This window comes from Bombus pascuorum, chromosome 5 (genome assembly GCF_905332965.1).
Source record: "Bombus pascuorum chromosome 5, iyBomPasc1.1, whole genome shotgun sequence".
Classification (NCBI taxonomy): domain Eukaryota; kingdom Metazoa; phylum Arthropoda; class Insecta; order Hymenoptera; family Apidae; genus Bombus; species Bombus pascuorum.
Genome location: NC_083492.1, coordinates 15,944,084 through 15,959,145, shown reverse-complemented (window position 1 = coordinate 15,959,145; position 15,062 = coordinate 15,944,084). Strand labels below are relative to the sequence as shown.

The 15,062-nt window shown below is 36.2% G+C and overlaps 1 protein-coding gene across 5 annotated transcripts in view; it reads right to left on the bottom strand.

The window, feature by feature from the left end:
• Window positions 1-15,062, bottom strand: part of LOC132906930 (ral guanine nucleotide dissociation stimulator) — a 41,631-nt gene that overhangs the window by 9,264 nt on the left and 17,305 nt on the right. For 2 of the 5 annotated variants that reach the window (XM_060959592.1, XM_060959590.1), the window contains exon 2: window positions 7,179-7,395. The exons of 1 other annotated variant lie outside the window; for it this stretch is intronic. In XM_060959592.1, the coding sequence (XP_060815575.1) occupies window positions 7,179-7,395 (217 nt within the window). The remainder of the gene's footprint in view (window positions 1-7,178; window positions 7,396-15,062) is intronic. 2 more of the 5 variants (XM_060959591.1, XM_060959593.1) reach the window with 1 other exon arrangement.

The following is a 15,062-nucleotide window of genomic DNA, read 5'->3' as shown; positions in this document are numbered from 1 at the left end:
CGCTAAACAACCGTAGGAGATTGCGCCTGATTTTTGCTTTCATGTGGTTTGAAGTTATCGAACCTTGGCTTCCCTGATGAACAAATGCAGACTTTTCTTTCTCGTGTATCATCTCGAAAGCAGATATTGTACAGAGAACAATGAGAGATATCGAAGAAAGAAAAAAAGAAAAGTTGCACGTGTTTTTATATCTACAAAATAGTTACTCGCACAAGCAACCTCTGTGAGATGAACGTGTCAATCGAACGAACCCTATTAAGCCAGAAACATCCTCCTCGTTAACGTCCCAAATAATTCGACCGCCTTCTTCGTTCGTTCAACTCCTCCCCTTTGATTTCTCAGAAGCTTCCATCGCAAAAGACGTTGTTGGAGCCATGTACGTGGCAAAGTGAACCATCAGTGCTAAGACGGTACCAAAAGCGACGTGTGTACAAACTACCACTACCTCCTCCATTATTTCAGCGTCGGCCTATAAAAAGCTTAACATCGGATTACCACGAGAAGAGGAATGGTTTGTGTTGCGATCGATACATGGAAATCCACCCCGACTATCGCGATGCTAACCTCCGCCTCCACCTTTCAACCTGCGCAAACATCGATGTTAAAGTCACGATTCGAGAAACCCGTTGGAATATTCCAACTGTGAATCAGACAGGGTCACCGTGCACAGCAGTGACGGTTTTGCCATCGATCTGTCAAATTAGATTCTGTGAAATGGCACGTCACTCTATTTGAAGCAAGGATTTCTCGTACGAATTGCTTCATCGTTATTAACTGATTGCGAATGCTCGTGCAAATTTGAACATACGCGAACGTCTAGATGTCAGACATGAATTTGTTCAGACTTCTACGTACAATAAAATTTCGATTATTAGAATACCGGTTAATGGAACGATATTTAATTATGGATTTTTAGAAGAAAATTTATGAACAACGTAAAAGAAAGAACAAAAAGATTGATGTATTTTCAATCTATATTACCTCTAGCCAGTAAATTGTACAATTTTACGAAGATATAAGAAATAACGAAGAAATTATCTATTGAAGAACATTTTTTTTTCTTTCTTTTTTATTTGGAAGTAGTTTACAATCAATTCTCATTGAGAATTATACGTAAATTATTCTGGAGTGGTATTATAACGTGAATTACAATAAATGATTATCGTATGTTTGATTCTAGCTGAATCTAATGTTTAAATCTAGGGGGTAATGTCTTTTTAGTCTGCGGATCTGATCCGTCGTGTCAAGTAATTGAGTAACTAGTGGGTTTTGGTTGTTAATTCTTATGTTATATCTATTACTGAATTTGCATATTTCTTCTTTAACTTAAGGTCGCGATGTATCGTTTCGTTGGTAACATACCAAGACGCATCTATTAAGGATCTTAGAGTTCTTGATTTATTATAAACCTGTATTGTATTACATTCCTTCATTATATTTTTATTCAATAAATCGTAAACGTTTACGAAGATATGGAACAGAAACTAGAAACATTTTATATATTACAAACCTGTGTTAATCCTAGGCAATAATCATCAAAATGAGGATATAATTCTTATCTCGTTCCTTAGAATCGTCATGAGTGAATGTAAAATTTAACGCTCGAAAAACCATATGAAATAACGAAGAATAAGAGAACAGAGGATATCTGTACATAAAGGGGCAGGATTCGATTTAGTTTGGAGGCAGACAGGCAATAAACGTAATCTGCGATCTGAAAGAATCACGAAGGAACGTTCTAACGCTATAAATAAGATCTATAATTATTGGGTACGAGTATTAGAAACCTGCGAGGCAATAAAAGGAACGGATCGAGAGAGAGAGAGAGAGCCGTGGCCGCCACGGAGCAGATAACAGTCATTCTGCTAAACGGTTTCGCAACGCTTCGAGCAACAATTTTCCAAAGCCTGTTAGATAAATTCACGCGATGATCTAATCCTCCGGAGTTTCTGCGTACACGTTACACCCTGCACCATCGTCACGAATCATCCCGTGGGCTGAGCATTCCGTGCATTTTTACTTTTGCCCGCGGTTACTTTATTTTTGACTTCGTATACAGTACTCTATTCCGCAAAAGTCTTCCGACAAAAACCTACAATAGTGATTCCATAATGATGAATAATCATACGTTTTAGGAAATATTTCCTTGTGGTAGAAGATAATTCAACGCTATTTAAAGTCCAGATCTAATTCAGGAATATTTTTTAACACTCGGTATAGAAAACTCTTGTGACTGTATCGCATGTATGATAATAAATCATCTTGACAATTCGCTTGCTATAATATTTTACTCACTGTAATATTCAGAAAGTGGAATTAATCTCTACCTAGATTCCACTTCTTTAATTGCGCTTATAGCAGCAGTATAAATTTGCATAAAAACTCGCAGTGTAATTATTAATCGGTAATTTATTCTGCAAAAGATCTCAGATACTTTTATTTCAATAAATTCTAAATCTGCAAGTCGCGAATAGTTTTATATTAATCCTAACACTTTTACGTCGTATCGTACTTGCACCATACGATTAAAATAACCTGACTGACCTAATTTTATTTTCGATCCGATGTAAACATTCGATTTCCTCCATTGGTTTCTCTACCAAGTGTAGCTACTGACTAATCAGAAATCCTCTATAATTCACGGATTTCCGTTTGGTAACAATAACTTAGCGAAGTGTCTTCCACGTTTTTAACGCGCTATTTTAAAATGAATGATTCACCGTCGAGGAGACTTTTGACTAAGAGACAATACGAGTGATCGAAGAGAAAGAAGAAGGGGTTGCGTCGAGTGAGAAAAATGTCGCGTGGGTACCAAGACGTGCCGGAAGTTCAAAGAACGAGCGTTGATAAAGCGGAGCTTTGTTGATGCCCGTCACAAAAGCCACTCACGTACGCTCAGTGTGTGTACTCTGAAACACCTCAATAAAGAACACAATGCACTCAAACGTGTTAACAGTGCCGAAACTTCTCCAAAGGGAGATCAGGGCCAACGATTCCAGTCTTTCAGCCTATTCTTTCTTCATTAAATTCGAAGGACACATACATAGACATGTTAACTATTGATAACTCGCTGGATTTCTTTGATCGAGAGTTAGGGCAGTTAGCTACTCGATGCTAACGAATTATGATTGTATCTATATGAATTGTAATTTGTTAAGATTAAATGAGAAAATTGACTAGTCACGTGATATTAACGTTTGTTAAAATCGACTACTTTTAAAGCCGATCGTATCTCCTTTTGTATTGGAAATATTAGAACATTTACGACAAATTATAGGACGTTCGTACTACATAAAACTTTACTATAAAAAAATAAAAATATTCTTCGTACAAAGTGCAATAACAGCGTCGATCGCAGAATTCTATTATAGTTTCACGTGGACCACGATCAGAGACAATTAGTTTACCAAAGACAGTTTAGATTCTTCAAAACGATAGACACAAAAATAGATAAACATTGCGAAATTGCAGATCATGGTTATTTCATTATAAAAGATAATTTTACAATAAGTTCTTGTGTCAGGCACGACAAAGATCATGAATAAGCTACGTAATGAGCCACAACTGCGAACAGATCGAAAGTGTAACGCGTGTCTGGCGAACACGTTGCTCAGAAGGTTTCATAAACAAAGAAAATTTTTTGCTTCTCAAGGGAATTCGATTAAGTACAAACTGCTGCCGGTTTCCGGTCAGGCAACGCATAATTACACGGCTCCGTAGGTCGGTACGTAAGGTACGATCCCAGATAAGCAATTAAACGAACTGCTGGCAGCAGCGAGGATGACTCATGTACCGGTAAATAAGGTGTCAAAGTACCTTTAATCACTTCGCGTTCCCGTTCTCTTTGTATATACATATACTTACTTACGTAACCCAATTTCTACGACAGACGAAGATCACTACGTTTAAAGAAAACAGATAGCAAAACTACAGTTAAAGTAGTGCAACGAATGACTTTACGTTACCATTTCTCACTAAAGTTCCCCATTTAAATTCAATGACTATGCAATAATTCCGATTATTCCTAAATATTCCATATGTGTACATTATTTATTTGCTGTAACATTAGTTTACTCTAACATATATATATACACGTTAATATTAAGGTCTCGTATCGTCTGCCTGATCGTGACATAATTCTATCGCCAACTACTCAAATCGTCGGCTCTATCTATGAGTCAACCGCAGATAAAAAAAATGTCAACCCAACATATCGATATTTTCCTATTCCATAACCGTAAAAGCATACAGAATACTAATCGAATCTTATCCCGTGTAGGACGAAACGAAAACTCCTAAATCATGCAAACGAAACATTTGTTGTTCCTCGCATATATAATTCAACGCACGGCACGTGCGAACTCTAAAATAACAAAGAATTGACGTAAAATAGGAAACTACCGTTCATTAAACCGGTTAGAAATCGATCGATTGACGTAAAGAAACTAGGTAATATTAGGAAGGGAAAAATTTATCATATCTACGAAACGTGCCGCATCACGTGCCAAATGAAATGGCCATTTTAATAATTTCTACAACTGGTTGCACGAACGAAAACCAATTTCCCTGATGGACAACTCATTATTTGCTTTTAATTATCGTCCAATTATCCTCCCCTGAGTGATATGTACGTGGATGAAAAGAGATCCTCGTCGGTTTATTCATCGTTGATTAGGTCAATGTAACCATACGTTATCGTCTTTATTTGCATGCAGTACATCCTGGTCATTAACGACAACGATACAGTTCCGATGGCACTCTGACCCTGATTACCCGATTTAACCACTTCCACGTGTGCACATTTATCAACAAGCATGCGAGTATTTAAATAAAGTTCCCGCGAAACTAAATCATTAATGCATGGGAAAAAGCCGTGTACTAAAAAAAATGTTCCTCTGAATATATCTCAGGAAAAAAATTATGATTAATTACGACATTTTTCTGGTGTTAGTTGTACTTGTACGACCTCGTTTGTTTCTTCGACTCCCATACAGGGAAAATATTTTACTTGGAATCGTTTCAGTCTAGAATATATAGAGTGCGTGGTAAATGTACTGAACGACGTAAAAACAATATTCGATTGATATGTGAAAGAAAAAAGTTTGATAACAAGAGCGTTATAAAGTAATGGAAAAGTTATTGTCATTGGATAAAGACAAACAATGGAAAAATTCTTCTTCTTCTTGAAGAATTTACAGGGAATGTAAACGAAGTAATTTAGTGTTTCATATCCCTGGCTGAATACGCAGCACAATGGTTCTCGTCTTCAGGTTAATTCTAACATTGTAAGTTTGCCTTTTGTGAACCACACTTTCTCCGCTTGCCCTTTTTTCTTGAATAACCTTTTTCTACACACAATAGCCGTAACTGTGTAAGTTTCTCGCTTTGAAAAGTGAATTCTTGGAATGTTGGCTGTTCCTTTCAAATATTTCCAAATAAAGAATTGATCGAACTGTGACGTTTTTGTGAGTTTCAAAGCCTCACCAGGCTTTGTCATCATTTGTATTATATATTAATGATATATTAGTACGAATAAAGAAAGTAGTCTCATTGGGGCGATCCCATGATTAACTCACATTAAAATATATCGATAAACGCAATATACTTATTCGAGGAATATCGATATAAAAACATGGAAATTTCCTTGTGTCGTATACCAATCTAATTGAAACATTTATGATGCAACATCTGATTCATTAAATTCATTTGACAATTCATTATGGTGAAACAGCAACGATACACGATGCTTTTTTCTCGTTCTCATGCACGAGGAGGTCATTACTATATATACAACAAACGTTTAGGCATGCACAATAAACGTAGGTGACACACTTACGAATCACAGAAATACCAAACAAATTCTACGTGCGAAAGCAATTTCTTCCGATAGCTTATCATTATATCGTAATCGTGTTGCAATGACATTTCAGATTATGCGTTATTTAAAAAAGACTGCTAAAAGCATCAAATATACTTCCAAAAATAGAAATCCTTATCGTGAATGATTTCCTTTCTTTCAAATTTACTATACTCGCGAATATTCTGTATTATTTACTATATTCTATATTATATTATATATTAAACATACGTATAATGTAATACATTCTGGCTTAACAGCCATAACTGCGATAACACGAATAACTGAAATCGAATGATCAATCGGAATACTAAAATTTTCCGAATTTATCGAGGAAACGATTCGTAATCGAAACTCGAGGAATGTGTCCGAACAAACTTTCGCATAATTTATCGGACACGAACGAGAATTATCTAAGTCATTTAACAACGGAACAACGGAATCGCATTACTAAGGTAAACAAACAGGCTGTGAAGTTTCGACATTTTCTAACGAAATAGAATCAGATTTTCAGCCGTAAGTTCGACGTGTAAACACTCGATATTTCTGGTGATTGAACGACGCGGAGTTTCATCGAATTATTCAAAGCGCATCAAACGTATAGCTTTGCCTAGAGACGATTTTAACGCTATTAAAATAAGTCAGAACGACAGATTTCAGAATTTGTTGCTTTTGCAATTAATAATAAATGCACGTAAGTAATTTTAACAAAATCAATATCGATCTTCGTCGAAATGGAATCACGAATATAAATAATTAATTTTATCGATCTCTTGTCTCTTATTTTAACCTGTCACAATGACGAGTACCATTATTATGTTATTTCTAAAAATTAATCTTGATTTCTATTCTGAAGCTCGTAATCTTAACATTCGCTCTCTAACTTGTTGCAAGCAACTCTTCTACAATAATCAAGCGCGAGCTGAAAACACGTTCGAGCACACCACGCGAAATTCCTCGCTGAAACTAGATCTCTACAATGCTCGTATAACACTTATAACCAAGGGATTTTCTTGTGTATACGCGGGAAGTCACGTAGCATGGTCGAACCCCGGTTGAAAATTAACGCTACTCGATTACTTTTAAACATCTGAAATGTTTACACGTGAAATAGAATGAAACAAGAGAATCATCATAACCAGACAGCAACGCAAAGAAACATAACGAACAACAACGAACAACGAAGAACTAAAGAGAAGAAGAACAAAACAAAAATACTATTATAGAAGAGAAAAATGATATAAAAGAGAATATGAAGAAAGAAAAGAAGCTTGAACGAGGAAACAAACGAATGATGAATTTGTTGCCAGTCTGTGTTTACCTGCTGCACGTACCACTGCGTGGAATTCTGGTTCTTCCTGTGACTGCTGGGCTTGCAGGGCGCGCAGAGCAGCAAGGGCGCCAGTTTGTTCACCCCCTTGACGCTGGCCGACGCCGGGGGCGACGTTGGGCTTAGCCCGTCATCCCCCAACACGGGCCACAGCATCCACGTGTGAATGTCAGCAGAACTTCCCCTTCTTCCGTCACTTCGATTCTGCCTGTGCAATTCGTCTCGTGATTCATCTGACTACTCTAACGTCCACCGAGCTTCTCTCGATTCTTCGGATCGAATTACACGAGAACCTCGAAGATTTGTCTTTTTTCTTATCTGTATCGCTCTCGCGATTTGCATTTTTCAAAATATTGCCACGGATGAGACGCAAGTAGCACTTTTCTTTGTTGTTTCAAGCGTTTTTTTGAATTTTGAATGTTCAAGAAATATTACAGATTTTACGTATTCCATATATTACACGTGACTGGAGCACATTCCTTGATTATTTAACATCGTATCATTTATTCCAATTCAACAGGAAATTTTAGAACTTGAAGAAATCGATCTTCAAAATACAGCTTGTCTCGAATTTGCTCACTTTTGTTTCTCTACTGAATCTTCTTTGAAACGACAAAATTTCACTCGAAGAACGATAAATTGAAGAAACAAGCACAAGGAGATATATATACCGTGTCTCCTGAGAATTCGTGTTCGAACACAATTCACAAGTCTTTCCTGGTTCGTTGTCGCTTGAAAACTGATCGATAGTCAATCGCGATACGGGTTCGAACTTGGTCGCGAGTCACGACGCAACAACTGCCGATGAGCAACTGCTTCGATTCCCACCAACGACGTGAATGACGCCACAACAAGAGCGTGCGTCGCTTGACGCTCTATTATCGAAATCAAATTGAAATGTTAAAAGTGCAACTTGCGATCATCGATAGAAGACTACAGAAGGTCTCTTTATCTACTTCCACAGTTCGTGAATTTTCCATATGAAATTGCGTCTAGTTCGATCGAGCTGCTCCGTTCTCGAGATTCTCGTTATCGAGCAATAAAGCAATGTATTAAAAGTAATGCAAGAAAATTCAAATAGTTCTTTGATTCTTAGTCGACGATGCAAAAGGTGATTGGCTATTGTATAATAGCAATACATAAGATAATGAACAAAAATATTGACACAGACAAGATTTTTTCCTAAAATCCGGTGTAACTCTGTAAACATTTCCTTGTTCGATATTCTTGCGGAGTAACTTTCGAGCTCAAAGTTTAAATATATCGTAATTCATTATCATTAAACAATTGTAAAGTTTCGACTGGGTATTGTAAAATGCGCGTAATGATCGACGCTAGAACGTTTTGTAAATCATTTTTTTGAAAATAAATAATCTAGAAGCGATATGAGAATCGCTATAAAAATATTTACTGCAACAGAAGATTTTGATTTCTTACAAAGATATTTATTTCAGATATTTTTGAAAATATTTCTTTAGAATGGAAAATCATAAATGTTTTGAGAAATCAAATCGATGTCATAACATTGCTTCAGATGTATCTTACCAACAAATTTGATGGCCAATCGAAATTTAGAATAATCTAACACAGAACTATAACACAGACTCAAAGCTCCAAATTACAAACTCGACGTTTCCACCTACTTTTTATGAATATACTTCAACAATAAATCTAATGAGCTTCAATTTACAAATTTTCTAATCTTAAAACTTATATTTTAAACTTCTACTATTTTTTTATCTCGTCGAGAAACTATTGATATTAGAAAATAGAGAGAGATCTATGGAAAATTGTTGAAACATCAGAATGAAATTTAGATAAAAAATTTATTAACACTGACCTTACCAGCCCCGTTCAAATGACCAGGGAGCTTCCAAAATTTAATTTAGAATTCTACATTCATTGTTACTTCTTTCGTTCATTTAACTTTATGTAAATTCCTATATTAACAAAAATTGAGAAACTGATTAATCAGGGAATATAAAAATGATATACAATAAAGTTAGATGAACAAAAGAAATAACAACGAATGTACAATTTCAAATTAAATTTTGAAACCGATCATTCGGCCGGGTCTGGCAACATTAGTGTTAATACAAATATTACGTATATTTTGAAGAATTTGTTCGAAACGCAGTCTATTTTAAAACAGAAATACCATTTTCGCTTATTTTAATCAGCGAAACGTATGCAGTACGTGGATGGTGTTTATTAAAAATCTTTCTCAAACTACGTCAACAATCATTTTGCCTACGCACATCGATTGGCTTTCGAAGGAAATGATCAAACAGAAGCTTTCATGAACATGATCGATCCTATGATAGCTGGCTACTGGATGTTTAAAGGTCGAAGGAGTAAACGATGGAAAACATTTTCGTTAAAGAGGATGTTGCTGCCGTGTGGGCGAAATTACGCTTCCTGCTGCTGAAAATCGCATGTATTTTCTAAACACTCGCCAACTTCGTGACTTTTTACATTTTAAATACCGCATTAACCAACGAACGAGGAAAAAAAAAAGAAAATTCGTCGCACATCCTCTGATTGTTTATGCAACTGTTTTTATGCCGTAGCATTAATAAGAATTGCCATTTGCAGCGTTATTATTATTCAACCTTGTATAATATCTTGTAAAATTTTATTTTATCCACTTGACATTATATCTTATTAGTATTCTGTCCTTCTGATATTATCCAATCTATTTATAATGATTATTTGTTCCCTTGGACTTGAATTAGTATTGATATTGGGGATGAAAAAGTTGCAATCGATATATTGTAATCGATTCTGTCAGAATTAGAAAGCATTTTGTTTACAGAAGATTAATGTAACATAAAAGTGAATATATGTAACACAGGAATAAATCAGGTATTGGAACAGAGAGGAGATTTTAAAATATCTCGATGAAGTTGATGTTCAGGGCCGACAGAAGACGTATTTTTCTTGTGCGTAAAAACAACCTGAGAACGATATTTTTTCCCATTTTATCAAACTAATCTACGATGTATGACCGCCAAAGTCCATTCTATGTGTCTAGAACTTCCCACGTGCCGATTCGTTACGCAGCAGTAACACAATATCGTAACGCGAACGATAAAACAATACATACAAGCAGAATAAAAATTGCGAACATTAACAAAGGAAAAGAAGTTTCCTAGAAATCATGCAAAAGACACGAGGGATTTTCTTCGTATGATTCACAGAAAGAAGGACGATTTCTAGCAAAAAGAAAAAGAAAAAACAGGGTCAGTAATAAAGAACGAAAAGGTTCCCTTGGAAAAAAGAATCGAAGGAAAAACGAGGACATCGTCGTTATCTACAATTGTCGAACATGAGAGAGACACATAGATCGGGAGACAATAAAAAGAATAGAACCTAGAAAGGTGATTCAATAGGACGTCCCTAAAACGTGGAAACGATTGAGCGAAATCCTCGTGGCTCGATAAAAGTGTCGATGCCCGTCAACCGTCGCGGCGACGCCTCGTTTCGATAAAACAAACGCCCCGTCGCCGCTTGCCACGAAAAACGTATGGTTGTCTGTCACAATCTTAAACCCCTTGCTCCTCGTTATTTTTCGCGTACCGTGCTTGCAAATTGAATTAACCACTTGTCCACGACCAGCCGCGATTCGAAAAAAAAGTACTCCGTGCGGATGGAAAAAGCTTAGTGTCCGTCCGAACTTTGAACCAGACTTCGAATCGAAACGTGACTAAAGAAACTTGTATAACGATATCTGTGTGATTCATAAGTTGAAAAACATGGACTGCGCGGAAACAGCAGTTTTACAAGCATTCTACACTCAATTGGGAGGAATTAACAAAGAGCTGCGAGGATTCTGCTTGATAAATGTCGCGTGTCTGTTACATTAACTTGTCTTTTTGTAAGTCGACATGACTATGGAATTTTTTTATTATAATTCAATAATTTAATATGTATCTATTTTGTCATAGAAAGAATATAATACTTTATATATGGTACTTATAAATATTTCTGACATTTTCCTACTGTAATTCAATAGTTTCATTAAATATGCGCTCGTTAACTTTCACGTAAATAATATTTTTGTCTCTATGGTAAAATATATATCCCTAGATGCGTAAGTTACGATTTTATTTCTGAAGCAGGAGAAAATATGAGAACACGTCGTTATGTTTGGCTTTGCGATTATCGATTCTATATTTAGGCGAAGCTGAAGCTTTTTTCTACGCAAATTCTTAATTAACTTCCATTGTTATAAGTACAGTACATAGTGGCATTAATATTTACGATTTATACCTTCACATTAGAACTTTTATAATTAGAAAAAATATATACTTCGGATTATTTGTAATGTCAACGTGATAAATTGATCGTCTATCTTCAAGATAGAAAGAAACTGGTTAGGAAGATTTATCGATTCTTGACAGATTTATGGAAATGGAAAATTTGATATAAATTATTATGGCAGATCGTTCCGTCGATTAGAAATTATACATATACGCCTGTACGCGTTATATGTATTTTATCTGGAATATCGAGCAATGGCTGCTCAAAGATCAGGCACTCAGATTGCATTATGCAATGTGGCTATAGTCCATAAAGGGAGCTGGTGGACCGCTCCGTAGCAGGAAGTGTGTTTTAAGTTGCAGTGCGTTTCGTGCGAGCATGAATCATTTGGCGGCTCAAATGACTCGGCTGTTACGTTATTTTCTTATTTAACGCGTGGGACAATGAATGCCTTACGAATCGTTCGAAAACTTTGAGCCGAATACTGCGTTCTTAAGCGTATGTACCAATTCATTGAAATAATTTATAAAATAACTTTATTCCGCTCTGATAATAAAAATATATTTGCAATAGTTATTTTTAACTTGCTAAAAAATGATCAGATACTTTACATGTCATAATTTATGATTACAGATTATAAATAAACAACAGACGTAAATCCGTCTGTGAGTCAGAATATTCTAATATTAAAAGCTTAATGAAACGATTCCTTTGATAGATAACTACGAAGAATCGATTGCGCGTCTAGAATAAGCAAATTAAATCCACAAATTGGATTCGTTCTAACGGAGACTCCCTACGAAGACTCGTAGCCAATCTCGCTCGATAAATACGTAATATAAGGTCATGGATGTGTTAATACGTCATGTTACTCACCGCAAGATGTAAGCATTAACAGAATTGTTTGTACACAAGTTCGTCAGTCAGGCGTTTAACAAAGGCAGAAGGTTAGAAAGAGTTTTCTATGCTCGTGAATAAAATACAATATTCTCGCTTAGAGGAAAATAATTTATTCTACAATTAAGAGTTTTGGAAGAAAGTTTGTTACAAATAACAAACCGCTTGAGAGAATTGTTATTCATGAACATTAAAATACATTATTATAGATTACTACACTATTATATCACAAGAACTTGGAAATAAAGAAAAATCTTTTAGATAAATACGAATTTTATATATTGTTTCATCTACTTGGTCCATTATTAAGAAAAATACGCTTGTATCATTTTTTATCGAAAATTAAACAACTATAAATCATTATTTTTTGACACCATCCAAATATCCTGAGTTGTTCAACATTTTCTCATCCGCATAAATTTACTAGCAGCTCTAACCAGCAACCAACGTTTTTTGGTAAAATATTTCAAGTTCCTAAGTTTTACGTCAAGGGTCGACCTGCACTTAACATCAACGTCGTGTCACCGGACACTAAACACTTGGCCTGCAGTTCACAACACGTCGATGTCACTGGACGTGAAATTGTTAAAAAAAGACAGGATTTCTTAATTCCTCTGAATAATAACGATATATGCAAATATATTTGACATACGATTTTTAACTAATAATACCAACTTCCTAATATATTTGCTACAAATAAGGAATGAATTCGTATTTCATCTACCATATATATATTCTACCATAGATACTCTTTCAACCACAGTGCACTTTAGCTATAATCGCATTCTGAATTTGGCCACGTAGCATGAGAGCAGTTCCATCGGCTAATTTCGAACGACCACAACCCTCTACGAAACTGCCAGGTAAAATCGTGTTATGTCCTGTTATCTGGTAGGGGCTGAATTCCGTCCCTCGGTCAGGACAGCCACTGGCGGTGCAAACATCATAGAACGGACAACAATAGCCCTAAGGAATTTCTCGATTTGACTTCTATGTTGCAGCAATTCGGGGTCCTGAAGTTAAAGTAAAAAAGATATTCAATTTATGACCGTGTGAATTAAGATTATTGAGGTCTGACTTATAATGTTTGCATCGCTAGTGGCCGTCCCGACCGAGGAACGGAATTCAGCCCGTACCAGATAACGAAACGTAACATCCTCCCTCCGTTGAGAGGGTACCGATCAAGATATTATGAATATAGAGTTAATTAGATCTTCCATCAAACTTCCTCTCGATTGTTTCTATTGGATCAGGTTGGTTCAGGAACGAGATGTTTGACATCTCGATCCAAGATGCTAGTTGCCGTCTTAACCGTGGCCATCCGGATGATATCGTCGACGCCTGGATGAACCTTGATGACTCGGCCTCAAGACTACTACATTGAGAGCACGTTATCCTCCCTGATAGTTGATGACCGTGCCTTAAGATTATTGCGGTCCGACATATGATGTTTGCGAACCCAGTGGCCGTCCCGACCGAGGGACGGAATTCGGCCCGTATCAGATAACGGGACGTAACAAATCGTTTTCAGGGAACCCAAGAAACTCGAGCACCCAAGTACAATTTTCTAGCGTTCGTAATCTCGAGCAAGAGGGAAATTGAGCTTGCTCAGGCCACGAGAAGGAAACTATCAATTGTCATTCTGCGAATCACGTCGAATGTCGTAAAGTCAGACGTCTTTTCGACGAATGCCACCGACAAAGAAACGAACGTGTATGGCAATAATATATAACCGCGAATTATTCATATGGCCGATTGAGAGGAGGCCCTGAGTCATTTCAAGAATAAAGGCCGCGCAAGTATACGAAAATAAATATTTACAGATTGTATACAGGTAATTTAAAAATCCAACGAATGCCGGCAAATGATTCTATACTATACCGCGTTTTTATTTAGTTTTAGAATTAAATACGTATTTTTGCTATTCCCTTGAATATTTTTAAAATGAAGATTGTCATAGCATTAATGGTCGTCGTTGAACTTTTCGAAACTTTATATATATAATACATATTTTTCAAGCCTTAAAATACCTAATATTTGAATATCAAATGAAGTAATAATCAGAGAATCGAGAAAAATTAAATCTTGTAAGGAGGACAATTTCTTTTAGTATTTTACTCATTGTCTTAAGGAGCATCATTAAGATATAAAGGGCCGCTGTTACTTCAACCATAAACGCGCTTTACGTAAGAGAAGAATTTTAATCTTCAAAAAATTCGAAAGTTTCTCAATCCATTATCCACGAGACAGAAATGAATTAAAGACATCTGCCCTTCCACCCACTGTAGCACTCATAAATGAAGTAAACTTTGCTATAATTAAATATGACCGCGACGAGAGATAAGACTCGCCAGTGATAAAAAGGAAAGAAAGGGAAGAGGTCGAATCTGATGCGGATGTCACTGTTACATTAGCATACTCGATCCGGTTTCGAAAACGCGAGTCAACCTTGACTCTTCGCTGTTCCCTTCTCGCCAATCAAAACAATAAAAAAGAAAGCAAAATGAAGAGGATAAGAAAAAAAAGAGAGAGATTCGCTCAAGCAACTGTTCTTTCGCGATTATCCACGGTGAAATTTCGAACGTAGCCCGTGTGATAACAACCGTGTTTTTAATGCCGACTCGTAAACGTTCGTTTCGAAATTCGTGCCAAACGTTCGACCAAATTACTTCGTTCCTACGTTACTCGACAAGCTACAATGATGCACGTGCTATG